Consider the following 22,500-nt stretch of genomic DNA (forward strand, 5'->3'; position numbering starts at 1 on the left):
GAGGTGAGGAGAGAGAGGAGAGAGGAGAGAGAGGAGAGGAGAGAGAGGAGAGAGGAGAAGACTGGAACAAATACTTGAGGATATTGGAAACCCTCTGTCCAACTTCATCCTGATAAGCACCTCTCCACAAAACCAGAGTTCGACCAACTTTTAGAATTCAGAACCCTGTTATAATTCTAGACATTCAGTTACATAGCATTGTATAAATATACCCCATGTAATGTTAAAGGTGAGGATAACATGGCTGCCATTGAATGTAGAAGTGTCATGTTATTATAGTCTCAAAATACATGTCTCCGCACCATATTCACACTCACAACAGAAAGGACCTTGTGTGTGTGTGTGTGTGTGTGTGTGTGTGTTACCTGTAGATCTTGCGCTGGTAAAGGTCACACCAGTACATCTTGTTGGTGGTGACATCCACATCCAAGGCTACAGCGTTCTTCAGAGTGGGAACCACCTGGCTGTATTCTCTCTTTACCAGGTCTATACGACAGATCTCATGGCGGTTAGTAAACATCAGGTACGGGCTCTTCCCTGAGACACAACAGATATACAATATGAGAACATTTCAATGCTGAAAACATTGAAACAGTCAGAGGAAAGCATTACTACACAGGACAAGCTCGTCTCTGAGAGAAAACGCACACAGAACACAATGAGAACATTTCAATGATGGTAGAGGCAGATGAAACATTGGTAGAGACAGATGAAACATTGGTAGAGACAGATGAAACATTGGTAGAGACAGATGAAACATTGGTAGAGACAGATGAAACATTGGTAGAGACCGATGAAACATTGGTAAGAGACAGATGAAACATTGGTAGAGACAGATGAAACATTGGTTGATAGATGAAACATTGGTAAGAGACAGATGAAACATTGGTAAGAGACAGATGAAACATTGGTAGAGACAGATTAAACATTTGCTAGAGACAGATGAAACATTGCTAGAGACAGATGAAACATTGGTAGACAGATGAAACATTGGTAGAGACAGATGAAACATTGGTAGAGACAGATGAAACATTGGTAAGAGACAGGTGAAACATTGGTAGAGACAGATGAAACATTGGTAAGAGAAGGATGAAACATTGGTAGAGACAGATGAAACATTGGTAAGAGACAGATGAAACATTGGTAGACAGATGAAACATTGGTAGAGACGGATGAAACATTGGTAGAGACAGATGAAACATTGGTAAGAGACAGATGAAACATTGGTAGAGACAGATGAAACATTGGTAAGAGACAGATGAAACATTGGTAAGAGACAGGTGAAACATTGGTAGAGACAGGTGAAACATTGGTAAGAGACAGATGAAACATTGGTAGAGACAGATGAAACATTGGTAGATAGATGAAACATTGGTAAGAGACAGATGAAACATTGGTAGACAGATGAAACATTGGTAGAGACAGATGAAACATTGGTAGACAGATGAAACATTGGTAAGAGACGGATGAAACATTGGTAGAGACAGATGAAACATTGGTAGAGACGGATGAAACATTGGTAGAGACAGATGAAACATTGGTAAGAGACAGATGAAACATTGGTAAGAGACAGATGAAACATTGGCAGAGACAGATGAAACATTGGTAAGAGACAGATGAAACATTGGTAGAGACAGATTAAACATTTGCTAGAGACAGATGAAACATTGCTAGAGACAGATGAAACATTGGTAGACAGATGAAACATTGGTAGAGACAGATGAAACATTGGTAGAGACAGATGAAACATTGGTAAGAGACAGGTGAAACATTGGTAGAGACAGATTAAACATTGGTAAGAGAAGGATGAAACATTGGTAGAGACAGATGAAACATTGGTAAGAGACAGATGAAACATTGGTAGACAGATGAAACATTGGTAGAGACGGATGAAACATTGGTAGAGACAGATGAAACATTGGTAAGAGACAGATGAAACATTGGTAGAGACAGATGAAACATTGGTAAGAGACAGATGAAACATTGGTAGAGACAGATGAAACATTGGTAGAGACAGATGAAACATTGGTAAGAGACAGGTGAAACATTGGTAAGAGACAGGTGAAACATTGGTAAGAGACAGATGAAACATTGGTAGAGACAGATGAAACATTGGTAAGAAACAGATGAAATATTGGTAGAGACAGATGAAACATTGGTAAGAGACAGATGAAACATTGGTAGAGACAGATGAAACATTGGTAGATAGATGAAACATTGGTAAGAGACAGATGAAACATTGGTAGACAGATGAAACATTGGTAGAGACAGATGAAACATTGGTAGACAGATGAAACATTGGTAAGAGACGGATGAAACATTGGTAGAGACAGATGAAACATTGGTAGAGACGGATGAAACATTGGTAGAGACAGATGAAACATTGGTAAGAGACAGATGAAACATTGGTAAGAGACAGATGAACCATTGGTAGAGACAGATGAAACATTGGTAAGAGACAGATGAAACATTGGTAAGAGACAGATGAAACATTGGTAGAGACAGGTGAAACATTGGTAAGAGACAGATGAAACATTGGTAAGAAACAGATGAAATATTGGTAGAGACAGATGAAACATTGGTAAGAGACAGATGAAACATTGGTAAGAGACAGATGAAACATTGGTAGAGACAGATGAAACATTGGTAGACAGATGAAACATTGGTAGAGACAGATGAAACATTGGTAGACAGATGAAACATTGGTAAGAGACAGATGAAACATTGGTAAGAGACAGATGAAACATTGGTAGAGACAGATGAAACATTGGTAGAGACAGATGAAACATTGGTAAGAGACAGATGAAACATTGGTAAGAGACAGATGAAACATTGGTAGAGACAGATGAAACATTGGTAGAGACAGATGAAACATTGGTAGAGACAGATGAAACATTGGTAGACAGATGAAACATTGGTAGACAGATGAAACATTGGTAACTTTTCTGATGATGTGAAATCAAGGAAATATCTTTCAAGATCTTATAACAGTTTAAACAGTTTGGAAGGTCAAATCAAATTAAAATCAAATGTTTCTATCTGTCACATGCTTCATAAACAACCGGTTTAGACTAGCATATACAAATGGACAAATAGTGTTCATGATGAGATAAAATACTAGCCAATAATTCACAGGTGTGTGCAATATTTTAAATAATTTCCTTCTAACAGCGTTACAATTTCCTTCCCACAAAGGTCAAAGGTTAGTTGAGCAGAATATTTCACAACTCTTTCAGTAATGAGAGATTTAGACGCCACTTCCTTGTTCCTGTTTGAGTGCCAATGATAGGGCTCTAACGTCTCCTCAACACCTCTCCTTCTGCCCAGGCTCCGTTTGTCTTGTAATAAAAACAGAATCTGTGGTCAATGAATCATGCTGTTCTATTCCTGGTACTGCAGATACGCAAAGCTGTTTCTCAGTGATTTTCCTTGGGTGAAATGTGTGTGTTTGTGTGTGTGTGTACATCATCTACCCAAGGCAAATTTCTCAACAGAGTGAAAGAGAATGACTCATAATTCCCATAAGGATCGCACACGGTAACAGCAAACACACATGCACACACACTAAATAAAAAAATGCATACACTAACACACATGGCTCTATCTTAGATGCGTAGAATGAAACCTACTCCCCAAACCTCCACCTCCATTATCCTCTAACTGACCTCTATTTATCTTTCATTTGGCGTTCCATCTCTAGTAGCTGCTCTGTCATCTCACACACACACACACACACACACACACACACACACACACACACACACACACACACACACACGCCGTGTGAACGTACATGAATACTTCTCAAGGAGAGTGCAGAGTAGACCTCTCACTCATTGCCACACAGCAATCTCTCTCTTCTCTCTGACCCTCTCTCTTTTCTCTGACCCTCTTTCTCCTCTCTGTTTCTCTCTCTCCTCTCTGACCCTCTCTCCTCTCTGACCCTCTCTCTACTCCCTGACCCTCTCTCTTCTCTCTCATCTCTGCCCTCTGACTCTCGCTCTTCTCTCTGACCGTCTCTCTCCTCTCTGACCCTCTGTCGTATTACCATTCCATGAGGAGTTCTCAACCTCACAGAATCACCATCTCAAGTAGCTCTGTTCTGTAGCTCTGTTCTGTTCCCTGGCCAAGATGGGATTTGTATAATGCTTCATGAGAGAGTGAGAGGGGGAGGGAGGGATAGAGAGAGGGGATGAGTAGGAGATACAAAGATGAGAGAAAAAGAGGAGAGAGACAGAGAGAGAAACTGAGTGAGTGAGAAAGACAAATGGAGAGAGAGAGACAGAGAGAGAGAGAGAGAGAGAGAGATAGAAGGGAGGGAAAGAAAGACTGGCAGCTTCATTAAATAGTACCCACAAAAAAACAGTCTCAACGTCAACAATGAAGAGACGACTCCGGGATGCTGTCCTTCTAGGCAGAGTTGCAAAGAAAAAGCCATATCTCAGACGGGCCAATAAAAAGAAAAGATGGGCAAAAGATCACAGACACTGGACAGAGGAACTCTGCTTAAAAGGCCAGCAACTCTTCACTGTTGACGTTGAGACTGGTGTTTTGCGGGTACTATTTAATGAGTCTGCCAGTTGAGGACTTGTGAGGCGTCTGTTTCTCAAACTTGACACTCTAATGTACTTGTCCTCTTGCTCAGTTGTGCACCGGGGCCTCCCACTCCTCTTTCTATTCTGGTTAGAACCAGTTTGCTCTGTTCTGTGAAGGGAGTAGTACACAGATTGTACGAAATCATCAGTTCTTGGCAATTTTGAGTCTGTAATCGAACCCACAAATGCTGATGCTCCAGATACTCAACTAGTCTGAAGAAGGCCAGTTTAATTGCTTCTTTAATTAGAACAACAGTTTTCAGCTGTGTTAACATAATTGCAAAAGGTTTTTCTAATGATCAATTAGCCTTTTAAAATTATAAACTTGGATTAGCTAACACCACATGCAATTGGAACATAGGAGTGATGGTTGCTGATAATGGGCCTCTGATATTCCATAAAAAATCTGCCGTTTCCAGCAACAATAGCCATTTACAACATTAACAATGTCTACACTGTATTTCTGATCAATTTGATGTTATTTTAAATGGACAAAGAATTAGCTTTTCTTTCAAAAACAAGGACATTTCTAAGTGACCCCAAACCTCAGAACAGCCTCAATTGTCAGGTCATAGACTCTACAAGGTGACGAAAGAGTTCCACAGGAATGCTGGCCCATGTTGACTCCAAGGCTTCTCACAGTTGTGTCAAGTTGTCTGGATGTCCTTTGGGTGGTTGACCATTATTGATACACACAGGAAACTGCAGAGTGTGAAAAATCCAGAGGCGTTGCTGTTTTTGACACAAACCGGTGCGCCTGGCACCTACTACCATATCCCATTCAAAGGCCCTTCAATCTTTTGTCATGCTCATTCACCCTCTGAATGACACAGACATAAAATGTCATGTCTTGTTATGTCTGTTCCTGTCCTTTCTCTTCACTCTGTCTCTCTCTGCTGGTCTTTTTAGGTTACCTTCTCTGTCTCTCATTCTTCAGCTGTTCTACATCTTCCCTAACTAGCTCATTCACTCTTTCCCACCTGTTCTCTCTTCCCCCTCTGATTAGGTCTCTATTTCTCTCTCTGTTCCTGCTACTTTCAGTGTCTGATTCTTGTTTGTGTTTTTGATGCCAGAAGCAAGCTGTCGTCCCGTTTGCTTCCACCTTGTCCTATCCTGTCGGAGTCTGCCTGGCAGGTGCATCCTGCATTATACTAACGTTCTTTTGTTCCATTGACTACGTTGGAAGAGGATTTATGCCATTCCTGTTTTTCATTAAAGAACTCTGTTTTCTGTTAAAACCGCTTTTGGGTCTTCACTCAAGTACATAACAGAAGAATCAGACCAAGAATGGACCCAGCGGCTCCGGACCCTTTTCACTCCGCCGTCGAGATCCAGGGAGCGATGCTAGGCAGACACGAGGAGGAATTGTCTGCTGCTCGACATGCCGTTGAGACCCTGGCCGTCCAAGTCTCCGACCTCACAAGACAGGTTCACCAACTCCACCTCGATTCACCGCCCACTTCCAGGGTTTCCGAGTCTCCGGAGCCCAGGATCAACAACCCGCCGTGTTACTCTGGGGAGCCCACTGAGTGCCGCTCATTCCTCACTCAGTGTGATGTGGTGTTCTCTCTCCAGCCCAACACTTACTCCAGGAGCGCAGCCCGCATCGCCTACGTCATTTCTCTCCTTACCGGACGGGCGCGTGAGTGGGGCACGGCAATCTGGGAGGCGAGGGCTGAGTGTATTAACCAGTATCAGGACTTTAAGGAGGAGATGATACGGGTTTTTGACCGTTCTGTTTTTGGGGAGGAGGCTTCCAGGGCCCTGTCTTCCCTATGTCAGGGGAATCGATCCATAACGGATTATTCTATTGAGTTTCGCACTCTCGCTGCCTCTAGTGACTGGAACGAGCCGGCTTTGCTCGCTCGTTTTCTGGAGGGTCTCCTCGTCGAGGTTAAGGATGAGATCCTCTCCCGGGAGGTTCCTTCCAGTCTGGACTCCTTAATAGCTCTCGCTATTCGCATAGAGCGACGGTTTGATCTTCGTCGCCGAGCTCGTGGAAAGGAGCTCGCGTTCTCCGTTGCTCCCCTCTCCACATCACTGCCACCTGCCGCATCACTGCCACCCTCCTCCGCCGGCTCGGATGCTGAGCCTATGCAGCTGGGGGTATCCGCATCTCGGCCAAGGAGAAGGAACGGAGAATCACCAATCGCCTCTGTCTCTACTGCGGCTCCGCTGGTCATTTTGTCACCTCATGTCCAGTAAAAGCCAGAGCTCATCAGTAAGAGGAGGGCTACTGGTGAGCGCAACTACTCAGGCCTCTCCTTCTGGATCACGCACTACCTTTCCGGTCCATCTCCGCTGGCCCGGTTCATCTGCTTCCTGCAGTGCCTTGATAGACTCTGGGGCGGAGGGCTGTTTTATGGACGAGACCTGGGCTCGGGAACATGACATTCCTCTCAGACAGTTAGGGGAGCCCACGGCCTTGTTCGCTTTAGATGGTAGTTCTCTCCCCAAGATTCAGCGTGAGACGCTGCCTTTAACCCTCACTGTCTCTGGTAATCATAGCGAAACCATTTCTTTTTTAATTTTTCGTTCACCTTTTACACCTGTTGTTTTGGGTCATCCCTGGCTAGTGCGCCATAACCCTTCTATTAATTGGTCTAGTAATACTATCCTATCCTGGAATGTTTCTTGTCATGTGACCTGTTTAATGTCTGCTATCCCTCCTGTTTCCTCTGTCTCTTCTTCACAGGAGGAGCCTGGCGATTTGACAGGGGTGCCGGAGGAGTATCACGATCTGCGCACGGTGTTCAGTCGTTCCAAGGCCACTTCTCTCCCTCCACACCGGTCGTATGACTGTAGTATTGATCTCCTTCCGGGAACTACTCCCCCGGGGTAGATTATACTCTCTGTCGGCTCCCGAACGTAAGGCTCTCGAGGATTATTTGTCGGTTTCGCTCGACGCCGGTACCATAGTCTCCTCCTCCTCTCCCCGCCGGAGCGGGGTTTTTTTTTGTTCAGAAGAAGGACGGGTCCCTGCGCCCATGCGTGGATTATCGAGGGCTGAATGACATAACAGTTAAGAATCGTTATCCGCTTCCTCTTATGTCTTCAGCCTTCGAAATCCTGCAGGGAGCCAGGTTTTTCACCAAATTGGACCTTCGTAACGCCTACCATCTCGTGCGCATCAGGGAGGGGGACGAGTGGAAGACGGCGTTTAACACTCCGTTAGGGCACTTTGAATACCGGGTTCTTCCTTTCGGCCTCGTTAACGCTCCAGCTGTCTTTCAGGCACTAGTTAACGACGTCCTGAGAGACATGCTGAACATTTTTGTTTTCGTTTACATGGACGATATCCTGATTTTTTCACCGTCTCTCTCGATTCATGTTCAGCACGTGCGACGCGTCCTCCAGCGCCTTTTGGAGAACTGTCTTTATGTGAAGGCTGAGAAGTGCACTTTTCATGCCGCCTCTGTCCCTTTTCTCGGTTCCGTTATTTCCGCTGAGGGCATTAAGATGGATCCCGCTAAGGTCCAGGCTGTCATTGATTGGCCCGTTCCTAAGTCACGCGTCGAGCTGCAGCGCTTTCTGGGCTTCGCTAATTTCTATCGTCGTTTCATCCGTAATTTCGGTCAGGTGGCAGCTCCCCTCACAGCCCTTACTTCTGTTAAGACGTGCTTTAAGTGGTCCGTTTCCGCCCAGGGAGCTTTTGATCTTCTTAAGAATCGTTTTACATCCGCACCTATTCTTGTTACACCTGACATCTCTAGTCAGTTTGTTGTTGAGGTTGACGCGTCAGAGGTGGGCGTGGGAGCCATTCTTTCTCAGCGCTCTCTCTCTGACGGCAAGGTCCATCCTTGCGCGTTTTTCTCTCATCGCTTATCGCCGTCAGAACGTAACTATGATGTTGGTAATCGCGAACTGCTCGCCATCCGCTTAGCCCTAGGCGAATGGCGACAGTGGTTGGAGGGGGCGACCGTTCCTTTTGTCGTTTGGACTGACCATAGGAACCTTGAGTACATCCGTTCAGCCAAACGACTTAATGCGCGTCAGGCTCGTTGGGCTCTGTTTTTCGCTCGTTTCGAGTTTGTTATTTCTTATCGTCCGGGCTCAAAAACACCAAGCCTGATGCTTTATCTCGTCTCTTCAGTTCTTCTGAGGTCTCCACCGACCCCGAGGGGATTCTCCCTGACGGGCGTGTCGTCGGGTTGACTGTCTGGGGAATTGAGAGGCAGGTAAAGCAAGCACTCGCTCACACTCCGTCGCCGCGAGCTTGTCCTAGGAACCTTCTGTTCGTTCCCGTTCCTACTCGTCCGGCCGTTCTTCAGTGGGCCCACTCTGCCAAGTTAGCCGGCCACCCCGGCGTTCGGGGTACGCTCGCTTCCATTCGCCAGCGTTTCTGGTGGCCCACTCGGGAACGTGACGCGCGTCGATTTGTCGCCGCTTGTTCGGTCTGCGCGCAGACTAAATCTGGGAACTCTCCTCCTGCCGGCCGTCTCAGACCGCTTCCCATTCCCTCTCGACCGTGGTCTCACATCGCTTTAGATTTTATCACCGGACTGCCTTCATCAGCGGGGAAGACAGTTATTCTTACGGTTGTCGATAGATTCTCTAAGGCGGCTCATTTCATTCCTCTCGCTAAGCTCCCTTCTGCTAAGGAGACGGCTCAGATCATTATCGAGAATGTTTTCCGAATTCATGGCCTTCCGTCTGACGTCGTTTCCGACAGAGGCCCGCAGTTCACGTCTCAATTTTGGAGGGAGTTTTGCCGTTTGATTGGGGCTTCCGTCAGTCTCTCGTCCGGCTTTCATCCCCAGTCTAACGGTCAAGCCGAACGGGCCAATCAGACTGTTGGTCGCATTTTACGCAGTCTTTCTTTTCGTAACCCTGCGTCTTGGTCAGAACAGCTCCCCTGGGCAGAGTACGCCCACAACTCGCTTCCCTCGTCTGCTACCGGTCTATCTCCTTTTCAGAGTAGCCTCGGGTACTAGAGTAGCCTCCGCTGTTCTCATCTCAGCTCGCCGAGTCCAGCGTCCCCTCCGCTCAGGCTTTTGTCCAGCGTTGCGAGCGCACCTGGAAGGGGGTCAGGTCGGCACTTTGCCGTAATAGGGCGCAGACTGTGAGGGCCGCTAATAAGCGTAGGACCAAGAGTCCTAGATATTGTTGCAGTCAGAGAGTATGGCTCTCCACTCAGAACCTTCCCCTTAAGACAGCTTCTCGCAAGTTGGCCCCGCGGTTCATTGGTCCGTTCCGTATTTCTCAGGTCATTAATCCTGTCGCAGTGCGACTTCTTCTCCCGCGCTATCTTCGTCGCGTTCACCCGGTCTTCCATGTCTCCTGTGTTAAGCCCGTTCTTCGCGCCCCCGCTCGTCCCTCCCCCCCCATCCTTGTCGAGGCGCACCCATCTACAGGGTTCGTAAGATTTTGGACATGCGCCCTCGGGGCCGTGGTCATCAGTACCTAGTGGATTGGGAGGGGTACGGTCCTGAGGAGAGGAGTTGGGTTCCCTCTCGGGACGTGCTGGACCGTTCGCTGATCGATGATTTCCTCCGTTGCCGCCAGGTTTCCTCCTCGAGTGCGCCAGGAGGCGCTCGGTGAGTGGGGGGGGTACTGTCATGTCTTGTTATGTCTGTTCCTGTCCTTTCTCTTCACTCTGTCTCTCTCTGCTGGTCTTTTTAGGTTACCTTCTCTGTCTCTCATTCTTCAGCTGTTCTACATCTCCCCTAACTAGCTCATTCACTCTTTCCCACCTGTTCTCTCTTCCCCCTCTGATTAGGTCTCTATTTCTCTCTCTGTTCCTGCTACTTTCAGTGTCTGATTCTTGTTTGTGTTTTTGATGCCAGAAGCAAGCTGTCGTCCCGTTTGCTTCCACCTTGTCCTATCCTGTCGGAGTCTGCCTGGCAGGTGCATCCTGCATTATACTAACGTTCTTTTGTTCCATTGACTACGTTGGAAGAGGATTTATGCCATTCCTGTTTTTCATTAAAGAACTCTGTTTTCTGTTAAAACCGCTTTTGGGTCTTCACTCAAGTACATAACATAAAATCCATGTCTGAATTGTGTCAAGGCTTAAAAATCCTTCTTTAACCTGTCTCCTCCCCTTCATCTACACTGATTGAAGTGGATTTAACAAGTGACATCAATAAGGGATCATAGCTTTCACCTGGATTCCTTCATCAGTCTATGTCATGGAAAGAGTTCTTAATGTTTTGTACACTCAGTGGTTCTTCCTTATTAAAGTTCAGAGTTTATGCTGCGACCGTTAGTGGTAGATGGTGGCATTCTGTCATTGCACCACACTATTACAAGAGGGAGTTAGAACGCTCATCTATCGGTAGTCTAAACTGTGCCAATTAATGGAGGTGTTTTCAGTATGAGAGTCTCTCTTCTGGCACTAGAGTCCTGCATCAGACAACAACAAAAACTGTTGGTGGTCCTGGAGTTGAGAGAGAACTTGGGTAAATTTGGGTAGATTTTCACTTGACATGTGGTCTGACGAATTTCCGAAAAATAGGCACGGTGGGCTTTTGGTTTCCTCTCTCTCTAAAAACAGAAATAAATCATTCTAAATATCAAACTGGCTTCATTTACAAATCAATAAGAATGTCTCAGTCCATGTTCAAGAATGGACCTTTCCCTTTATTCAGATTACAATTGCTCACTTTCGGTTATTTGAAATGAAATCATCTCCAAAATAGCCTTATTTCTTAAACAAAGCGATTATTATTATTATTATTATTAACCCTGCATTATAATTATATAAAAGCCCCATAGATATTCTCACAGACCCTAATGAAAAATGCCCCTTAGATATTAATTTAGAATCCTCCAATCCCCTAAATGTAAATATTGGAGGAGAGTCATGTCATTGGCGGAAAGTCAGGCGGTATTGGAGGAGTTGAAGGTGGCGAGGAACGAGATGGAGTCACAATCCAGGCAAACACGGAGATGATTATTTCAACTACACTAAAGTAGCAACAAGTTCGATTGGGTTCAAATCAGGAGACCAACATGTTGAGATAAAAAAATATTTGTAGATATACTGTAGGCCAACCGTAGGCGACATGAGTCTCACTAGTGTTGAGGAATGTGTTGTTAAAAGTGTTGCAGGTCTTATTTATTTATTTATTTATCTTACCTTTATTTCACTACATAAAAGTCTACGTACTCTGCTGGCGTCTTGTCCCAGTTTACGCCCTCATTTGCAATGCAAACCATAACGAATTACTATGGGAATAAATAGAAGAGGCAAGTGGAAGGGGGAACTTCTCGGCTCTGGAGGCCTTTTGAAAACATGTCTATATAATATAATGTCTTAACAAGCCTTTCCATAAGCCCACTCAAGTTTCTTCAACTGTCTTCTGACTGTGATTAGAGCGATGTTGAAAGCCTTTGCCGATCGCTCATCATCTTCAACCATCAGTGAGTCCACCAAATACATTGTTTTGAAAACCTCTAAAACCAGATTTGCCCCAACAAAAAAACGCATCCATCCCTACAAATATATTAATGTATATTACCCTGCATTATAATTGTAATGGAGATATTTACTTCGTTATGGATCTATAACAAATTATTATGGGAATAAATATCACTGAATGACATGTTGTCAACTATTTCAGCACGGTTTCACGCTGCTCTGAGACAAGCATGGGGACTGGTATTATTTTCACTGAATCTCCGTTTGGGTATTGGTTAGCCTACAATTAGGGTGTGAAAATGTTAGGATTATTTTGCTCTTAGTACAGTAGCCTACTCCCGACCAGTCACGTTGTACAGCGCCATATTTTTCTAACAGAAACCCTGAGGGTTTTTCATTTTTCTTGGAATAGAAACACCATAATATTAATCAAATTAATGAAGCTACATTTCTTAAAATCAATCCCATATACTATGTCCTTACAAAAAAAGGTCTTAAATTATCTAGTACAGCCAATATTAAAAAAGTCAAATGCTTCTCAAAGATGCCCTCTAGTGGTCAAACTAGCACTAACTCGCAACAGTTGCTGACACTCAAATAACGTGCCATAGAATTCTGCGGCAACCCGCTGCAGTGCGACGCAACTTTTAAAGGATGAACCACCGTATATATATACAGTGCCAGTCAAACGTTTGGACACACCTCCTCATTCCAGGGTTGTTCTTTATTTGTACTATTTTCTACATTGTAGAATAATAGTGAAGACATCACAACTATGAAATAACACACATGGAATCATGTAGTAACCAGAAAAGTGTTAAACAAATCAAAATATATTTTATACTTGAGATTCTTAAAAGTAGCCACAGCTTTGCACACTCTTGGACACACCTACTGAGATATAAGCTGAGAGAGACGGATGGAGTCTTATCTCCTTCCCTCCCGGACAAAATCAAGACAAAGCCAGGCAACTTGTCCCATCAAGCCAGGGCGTTCTGAGTTGGCTCTATGTTTCGAACCACGGCACACACACACACACACACACCTGCACGCGCAACACCTAGATGAGTTTCTCGGTCCCAGGCCGTCACGGGACACTGCACAGGGAGCAAATATTTTCATTTTCACTGCGAGTCAGGATTCAATCATTTTCCCTGTCTCTTGGATTTGTACCGATCAATTTCAGCCGCTCTCCCATTAGGGAAGGGAGAAAAAGAGAGACAGAAAGAGAGCGTGACAGAGACACAGAGAGAAAGAGTGACAGAGAGAGAGACCAAGAGAGAGAAGAGAGAGAGAGAAGACAGACAGATGGACAGAGAATGAGTGGCAGCATACATAGGGAGGGAGAGACAAACAGATTGTTTTCAGCGTATACATTTTCGGTCACAACTTGCAGACTTGTTTACGTGTTGCTGTTCGTTTTGTTGTCAACCTTACTTTGCTCCCTGACAACTTTACGGTTTTTACTTTTTAATTACTGTTTATATTTTTGGTTTTTCCCTCACTCAACTTTTTTTTCATTCAACTTTTTCACTCCGGACGCTTTATCTGGACGTGGTTCGTCAGGACCTCCAACTGCCGAAGCTGTTAACATTAACATGATGACTTCTAATTGCAGTCGCTGTACTCATAATATACAGGAGAACGATCACCATGTGCTACAAGCCCAGCTTCAGACGCAATCGTTAGGCAAGGGTAATTTCAGTGTAGGAAAGGATGAAACAGCATCTGTGCCACCAGTAAGTACAGATAGTAACGTTAGTATAAATCCCCTCGCACGGTCCCCGAGCCCGGACAACTTTCTCACGGTTTCTGGAGGGAAATGCTGTAGGCATGCTCAACCGGTGTCGCTCAATCAGCCGACAGAAACGTTCAACCGGTTTTCCCCCTTAAGCAACGAGACGGAGTCAGAGGCCGAGCCTTCTCTGGTCTCTACTCCCCCAGTTACGGGGTCTGAGATGCCGAAGCTTCCCACCATTAGCTCTGACAAATTGAAAACCCTAGTCATTGGCGACTCCATTACCCGCAGTATTAGACTTAAAACAAATCACCCAGTGATCATACACTGTTTACCAGGGGGCAGGGCTACCGACGTTAAGGCTAATCTGAAGATGGCGCTGGCTAAAGCTAAAACTGGCGAGTGTAGAGAGTATAGAGATATTGTTATCCACGTCGGCACCAACGATGTTAGGATGAAACACTCAGAAGTCACCAAGTGCAACATAGCTTCAGCGTGTAAATCAGCTACAAAGATGTGTCGGCATCGAGTAATTGTCTCTGGCCCCCACCCAGTTACGGGGAGTGATGAGCTCTACAGCAGAGTCTCACAACTCAATCGCTGGTTGAAACCTTTTTTTGCCCCTCCCAAAAGATAGAATTTGTAGATAAGTGTCCCTCTTTCTGGGACTCACCCACAAACAGGACCAAGCCTGACCTGCTGAGGAGTGACAGACTTCATACTAGCTGGAGGGGTGCTGTCATCTTATCTACCATCATAGACAGGGCTCTAACTCCTCTATCTCCACAATGAAATAGGGTACAGGCCAGGTAGCAGGCTGTTAGCCAGCCTGCCAGCTTAGTGGAGTCTGCCACTAGCACAGTCAGTGTAGTCAGCTCAGCTATCCCCATTGAGGCTGTGTCTGTGCCTTGACCTGGGTTGGGCAAAACTAAACATGGCGGTGTTCGCCTTAGCAATCTCACTAGGATAAAGACCTCCTCCATTCCTGTCATTATTGAAAGAGATCGCGATACCTCACATCTCAAAATAAGGCTACTTAATGTTAGATCCCTCACTTCAAAGGCAGTTATAGTCAATCAACTAATCACTGATCATAATCTTGACGTGATTGGCCTGACTGAAACATGGCTTAAGCCTGATGAATTTACTGTGTTAAATGAGGCCTCACCTCCTGGCTACACTAGTGACCATATCCCCCGTGCATCCCGCAAAGGCGGAGGTGTTGCTAACATTTACAATAGCAAATTTCAATTTACAAAAAGAAAAATGACGTTTTCGTCTTTTGAGCTGCTAGTCATGAAATCTATGCAGCCTACTCAATCACTTTTTATAGCTACTGTTTACAGGCCTCCTGGGCCATATACAGCGTTCCTCATTGAGTTCCCTGAATTCCTATCGGATCTTGTAGTCATAGCAGATAATATTCACATTTCTGGTGACTTTAATATTCACATGGAAAAGTCCACAGACCCACTCCAAAAGGCTTTTGGAGCCATCATCGACTCAGTGGGTTTTGTCCAACATGTCTCTGGACCTACTCACTGTCACAGTCATACTCTGGACCTAGTTTTGTCCAATGGAATAAATGATTTGGATCTTAATGTTTTTCCTCATAATCCTGGACTATCGGACCACCATTTTATTACATTTGCAATTGCAACAAATAATCTGCTCAGACCCCAACCAAGGAACATCAAAAGTCGTGCTATAAATTCACAGACAACACAAAGATTCCTTGATGTCATTCCAGACTCCCTCTGTCGACACAAGGACGTCAGAGGACAAAAATCAGACAAAAACCACCTAACTGAGGAACTCAATTTAACCTTGCGCAATACCCTAGATGCAGTTGCACCCCTAAAAACTAAAACATTTCTCATAAGAAACTAGCTCCCTGGTATACAGAAAATACCCGAGCTCTGATGCAGCTTCCAGAAAATTGGAATGGAAATGGCGCAACACCAAACTGGAAGTCTTCCGACGAGCTTGGAAAGACAGTACCGTGCAGTATCGAAGAGCCCTTACTGCTGCTCAATCATCCTATTTTTCCAACTTAATTGAGGAAAATAAGAACAATCCAAAATTCCTTTTTGATACTGTCGCAAAGCTAACTAAAAAGCAGCATTCCCCAAGAGAGCATGGCTTTGAACTTCTTTGAGGAAAAGATCATGATTATTAGAAAGCAAATTACAGACTCCTCTTTAAATCTGCGTATTCCTTCAAAGCTCAGTTGTCCTGAGTCTGCACAACTCTGCCAGGACCTAGGATCAAGAGAGACACTCAAGTGATGAAAATAATCATGGCCTCTAAACCTTCAAGCTGCATACTGGACCCTATTCCAATTAAACTACTGAAAGAGCTGCTTCCTGTGCTTGGCCCTCCTATGTTGAAAATAATAAACGGCTCTCTATCCACCGGATGTATACCAAACTCACTAAAAGTGGCAGTAATAAAGCCTCTCTTGAAAAAGCCAAACCGTGACCCAGAGAATATAAAAAACTATCGGCCTATATCGAATCTTCCATTCCTTTCGTAATTTTTTAGAAAAGGCTGTTGCGGAGCAACTCACTGCCTTCCTGAAGACAAACAATGTATACAAAATGCTTCAGTCTGGTTTTAGACCCCATCATAGCACTGAGACTGCACTTGTGAAGGTGGTAAATTACCTTTTAATGGCATCAGACCGAGGCTTTGTATCTGTCCTCGTGCTCCTAGACCTTAGTGCTGCTTTTGATACCATCGATCACCACATTCTTTTGGAGAGATTGGAAACCCAAATTGGTCTACACGGACAAGTTCTGGCCTGGTTTAGATCTTATCTGTCGGAAAGATATCAGTTTGTCTCTGTGAATGGCTTGTCCTCTGACAAATCAACTGTAAATTTCGGTATTTCTCAAGGTTCCGTTTTAGGACCACTATTGTTTTCACTATATATTTTACCTCTTGGGGATGTCATTCGAAAACATAATGTTAACTTTCACTGCTATGCGGATCATACACAGCTGTACATTTCAATGAAACATGGTGAAGCCCCAAAATTGCCCTCACTAGAAGCCTGTGTTGCAGACATAAGGAAGTGGATGGCTGTAAACGTTCTACTTTTAAACTCGGACAAAACAGAGATGCTTGTTCTAAGTCCCTAGAAACAAAGAGATCTTCTGTTGAATCTGACAATTAATCTTAATGGTTGTACAGTCGTCTCAAATAAAACTGTGAAGGACCTCGGCGTTACTCTGGACACTGATCTCTCTTTTGACGAACATATCAAGACTGTTGCAAGGACAGCTTTTTTCCATCTACGTAACATTGCAAAAATCAGAAACTTTCAGTCCAAAAATGATGCAGAAAAATTAATTCATGCTTTTGTTACTTCTCGGTTAGACTACTGCAAAGCTCTACTTTCCGGCTACCCGGATAAAGCACTAAATAAACTTCAGTTAGTGCTAAATACGGCTGCTAGAATCCTGACTAGAACCAAAAAATGTTATCATATTACTCCAGTGCTAGCCTCCCTACATTAGCTTCCTGTCAAGGAAAGGGCTGATTTCAAGGTTTTACTGCTAACCTACAAAGCATTACATGGGCTTACTCCTACCTATCTCTTTGATTTGGTCCTGCCGTACATACAGTGGGGAGAACAAGTATTTGATACACTGCCGATTTTGCAGGTTTTCCTACTAGCATGTCGAGGTCTGTAATCTTTATCATATGTTCACTTCAACTGTGAGAGACGGAATCTAAAACAAAAATCCAAAAATCACATTGTATGATTTTTAAGTAATTAATTTGCAAACCTTTGTTTGCAATTACAGAGATTATACGTTTTTTGTAGTTCTTGACCAGGTTTGCACACACTGCAGCAGGGATTTTGGCCCACTCCTCCATACAGACCTTCTCCAGATCCTTCAGGTTTCGGGGCTGTCGCTAGGCAATAAGGACTTTCAGCTCCCTCCAAAGATTTTCTATTTGGTTCAGGTCTGGAGACTGGCTAGGCCACTCCAGGACCTTGAGATGCTTCTGTCGGAGTCACTCCTTAGTTGCCCTGGCTGTGTGTTTCGGGTCGTTGTCATGCTGGAAGACCCAGCCACGACCCATCTTCAATGCTCTTACTGAGGGAAGGAGGTTGTTGGCCAAGATCTCGCAATATATTGGCCCCATCCATCCTCCCCTCAATACGATGCAGTCTTCCTGTCCCCTTTACAGAAAAGCATCCCCAAAGAATGATGTTTCCTACTTGATGCTTCACAATTGAGATGGTGTTCTTGGGGTTGTACTCATCCTTCTTCTTCCTCCAAACACGACCAGTGAAGTTTAGACCAAAAAGCTATATTTTTGTCTCATCAGACCAAATGACCTTCTCCCATCCCATTCTGGATCATCCAAACTTCAGACGGGCCTGGACATGCGCTGGCTTGAGCAGGGGGACCTTGCGTGCGCTGCAGGATTTTAATCCATGATGGCGTAGTGTGTTACTAATGGTTTTCTTTGAGACTGTGGTCCCAGCTCTCTTCAGGTCATTGACCAGGTCCTGCCGTGTAGTTCTGGGCTGATCCCTCACTTTCCTCATGATCATTGATGCCCCACAAGGTGAGATCTTGCATGGAGCCCCAGACCGAGGGTGATTGACCGTCATGTTGAACTTCTTCCATTTTCTAATAATTGCGCCAATAGTTGTTGCCTTCTCACCAAGCTGCTTGCCTATTGTCCTGTAGCTCATCCCAGCCTTGTGCAGGTCTACAATTTTAACCCTGGTGTCCTGGTCTTGGCCATTGTGGAGAGGTTGGAGTCTGTTTGATTGAGTGTGTTGAAGTGTACCTATGATAAAAATTACAGACATCTACATGCTTTGTAAGTAGGAAAACCTGCAAAATCGGCAGTGTATCAAATACTTGTTCTCCCCACTGTACCTACACGTACGCTACGGTCACAAGACACAGGCCTTCTAACTGTCCCTAGAATTTCTAAGCAAACAGCTGGAGGCAGTGCTTTCTCCTATAGAGCTCCATTTTTATGGAATGGTCTGCCTACCCATGTGAGAGATGTCTTTACTGAAGACTCATCTCTTCAGTGGGTCATATAATTGAGTGTCGTCTGGCCCAGGAGTGTGAAGGTGAACGGAAAGGCTCTGGAGCAACGAACCGCCCTTGCTGTCTCTGCCTAGCCGGTTCCCTTCTTTCCACTGCGATTCTCTGCCTCTAATCCTATTACAGGGGCTGAGTCACCGGCTTACTGGTGCTCTTTCATGCCGTCCCGAGGAGGGGTGCGTCACTTGAGTGGGTTGAGTCAATGATGTGATCTTCCGTCTGGGTTGGCGCCCCCCCTTGGCTTGTGCCGTGGCGGAGATCTTTGTGGGCTATACTCAGCTTTGTCTCAGGATGGTAAGTTGGGGGTTGAAAATATCCCTCTCGTGGTGTGGGGGCTGTGCTTTGGCAAAGTGGGTGGGGTTATATCCTTCCTGTTTGGCCCTGTCCTGGGGTATCATCGGATGGGGCCACAGTGTCTCCTGACCCCTCCCGTCTCAGCCTCCAGTATTTATGCTGCAGTAGTTTATGTGTCGGGGGGCTAGGGTCAGTTTGTTATATCTGGAGTACTTATCCTGTCTTATCCGGTGTCCTGTGTGAATTTAAGTATGCTCTCTCTAATTCTCTCTTTCGTTCTCTCTCTCGGAGGACTTGAGCCCTAGGACCATGCCTCAGGACTACCTGGCATGATGACTCCTTGCTGTCCCCAGTCCACTTGGCCGTGCTGCTGCTCCAGTTTCAACTGTTCTGCCTGTGATTATTATTATTTGACCATGCTGGTCATTTATGAACATTTGAACATGTTGTACATGTTCTGTTATAATCTCCACCCGGCACAGCCAGAAGAGGACTGGCCACCCCTCATAGCCTGGTTCCTTCCTTGGTTTTGGCCTTTCTAGGGAGTTTTTCCTAGCCACCGTGCTTCTACACCTGCATTGCTTGCTGTTTGGGGTTTTAGGCTGGGTTTCTGTACAGCACTTTGAGATATCATCTGATGTACGAAAGGCTATATAAATACATTTGATTTGAGATAGAGTGAATGGTAGAGAAATAGATGTTGATAGACAGAGGGAAAGAAAGAGAGAGAGAGAGAGAGAGAGGATGAGAGAGAGAGAGCAAGAGGGAGCAAGAGAGATAGAGGAAGAGAGAGAGAAAGATATTTCCTAATGCCTGTCAACACAGCCCCCAGCCCCTCATTCAGGACCGGTGGCATCATCAAATAGTGCCATTCTGCAGAGTAGTTGCTCTCTCTTCCTAGTGTTAAAGTAGAGTCAGACCCCTCCACTCTGACAACAGTCTGTGTGTGTGTGTGTGTGTGTGTGTGTGTGTGTGTGTGTGTGTGTGTGTGTGTGTGTGTGTGTGTGTGTGTGTGTGTGTGTGTGTGTGTGTGTGTGTGTGTGTGTGTGTGTGTGTGTGCGTGTGTGCGTGTGTGATGACAGGACAGACCCCATGCATTTAAATCTTCCATAACTCAGCCCTGCATTGTCAGCCAATTAAGATAAGCTTTGAAAATGATAAGGCCAGACAGATATGCAGCCAGGCCTGAGGAATCAATTTGAGGTATAGTACAGCTAGTTACTGTTATGTATAAAAAACATATTAAACACAGAGGGTGACTGTAATTGTGAAAAAAAATGAATATTCTGAGTTGTTAGTTGACGTTTAGTGACAGAAGATCAAAGTAGGTGTATTGTCTCTGGGATCGTTAACGTGGTCTGGGAGAATAAAGAGGTCTGCCAGCAGCTGGAGACAACAAGGCTGAGACATTCCCTGATTCACTGAGACTACAATCAACTTTCAGAAGTGTAGTCTGTCAAACTCATGAGAAAACACCACTCTTTCTATTCTCTAATAAATCCACGAGACAAATCTGTGCAGAATGTTCCTGTCTTGTCAAACCAAAGTTACCACGTCATTCTGAAACTCCATCCAATACAGGCAACATGTTTATTACATTAGATCCATGTCAGACAACGACTTCAGAGAGCGCTGTCCAAGACTCTGTCCTAGACTCTGTTCTTGTCTCTGTCCTAGACTCTGTCCTAGTCTCTGTCCTAGTCTCTGTCCTAAACTCTGTTCTAGTGTCTGTCCTAAACTCTGTTCTAGTGTCTGTTCTAGTGTCTGTTCTAGACTCTGTCCTAGACTCTGTCCTAAACTCTGTTCTAGTGTCTGTTCTAGTGTCTGTTCTAGACTCTGTCCTAGACTCTGTCCTAGTCTCTGTCCAAGACTCTGTCCTAGACTCTGTTCTAGTGTCTGTTCTAGTGTCTGTTCTAGTGTCTGTTCTAGACTCTGTTCTAGTGTCTGTTCTAGACTCTGTCCTAGTGTCTGTTCTAGACTCTGCCCAAGACTCTGTTCTTGTCTCTGTCCTAGACTCTGTCCTAAACTCTGTCCTAAACTCTGTTCTAGTGTCTGTTCTAGTGTCTGTTCTAGACTCTGTTCTAGACTCTGTCCTAGACTCTGTTCTTGTCTCTGTCCTAGACTCTGTCCTAAACTCTGTTCTAGTGTCTGTTCTAGTGTCTGTTCTAGACTCTGTTCTAGACTCTGTCCTAGTGTCTGTCCTAGTGTCTGTCCTAGACTCTGTCCTAAACTCTGTTCTAGTGTCTGTTCTAGTGTCTGTTCTAGACTCTGTTCTAGTGTCTGTTCTAGACTCTGTCCTAGGGTCTGTTCTAGACTCTGCCCTAGTGTCCGTTCTAGACTCTGTCCTAGTGTTTGTCCTAGACTATGTCCTAGTGTCCTCTGAATCAGAGAGGTGCGGGAGGGGGCTGCCTTAATCGACATCCACGTCTTTGGCGCCCGGGGAACAGTGGGTTAACTGCCTGGGGAACAGTGGGTTAACTGCCTTGCCAAGGGGCAAAACGACAGATTTTAACTTGTCAGCTCAGGGATTCAATCCAGCAACCTTCCGGTTACTGGCCCAACGCTCTAACCATTAGGCTACCTGCCGACCCCTTTCTACCTGCCGCCCCATTTCTACCTGCCGCCCCCTTTCTACCTGCCGCCCCCTTTCTACCTGCCGCCCCTTTTCTACCTGCCGCCCCATTTCTACCTGCCGCCCCATTTCTACCTGCCGCCCCATTTCTACCTGCCGCCCCATTTCTACCTGCCGCCCCATTTCTACCTGCCGCCCCCTTTCTACCTGCCGCCCCATTTCTACCTGCCGCCCCCTTTCTACCTGCCGCCCCATTTCTACCTGCCGCCCCATTTCTACCTGCCGCCCCATTTCTACCTGCCGACCCCTTTTCTACCTGCCGCCCCAGGTAGGAAGGAGGGAAGGAGCCCCAGGTAGGAAGGAGGGAAGGAGCCTAAAGGGAGAAAAGGGTGCATGGTGAGAGTGAGGGAGGGAGCCTAAAGGGAGAAAAGGGTGCATAGTGAGAGTGAGGGAGGGAGCTTAAAGGGAGAAAAGGGTGCATAGTGAGAGTGAGGGAGGGAGCCTAAAGGGAGAAAAGAGTGCATGGTGAGAGTGAGAGAGGGAGCCTAAAGGGAGAAAAGAGTGCATAGTGAGAGTGAGGGAGGGAGCCTAAAGGGAGAAAAGAGTGCATGGTGAGAGTGAGAGAGGGAGCCTAAAGGGAGAAAAGAGTGCATAGTGAGAGTGGGGGAGGGAGCCTAAAGGGAGAAAAGGGTGCATAGTGAGAGTGAGGGAGGGAGCCTAAAGGGAGAAAAGAGTGCATGGTGAGAGTGAGGGAGGGAGCCTAAAGGGAGAAAAGGGTGCATAGTGAGAGTGAGGGAGGGAGCCTAAAGGGAGAAAAGAGTGCATGGTGAGAGTGAGAGAGGGAGCCTAAAGGG

General features: G+C 45.4%; 1 protein-coding gene across 2 annotated transcripts in view; it reads right to left on the minus strand.

Annotated features, from left to right (window-relative positions):
- LOC135513176 (low-density lipoprotein receptor-related protein 8-like) overlaps window positions 1-22,500 on the minus strand; it is a 350,237-nt gene that overhangs the window by 72,092 nt on the left and 255,645 nt on the right. For both annotated transcript variants that reach the window (XM_064935966.1, XM_064935965.1), the window contains exon 10: window positions 366-537. In XM_064935966.1, the coding sequence (XP_064792038.1) occupies window positions 366-537 (172 nt within the window). The remainder of the gene's footprint in view (window positions 1-365; window positions 538-22,500) is intronic.

The sequence above is a fragment of the Oncorhynchus masou genome, chromosome 24 (assembly GCF_036934945.1).
Source record: "Oncorhynchus masou masou isolate Uvic2021 chromosome 24, UVic_Omas_1.1, whole genome shotgun sequence".
Taxonomy (NCBI): domain Eukaryota; kingdom Metazoa; phylum Chordata; class Actinopteri; order Salmoniformes; family Salmonidae; genus Oncorhynchus; species Oncorhynchus masou.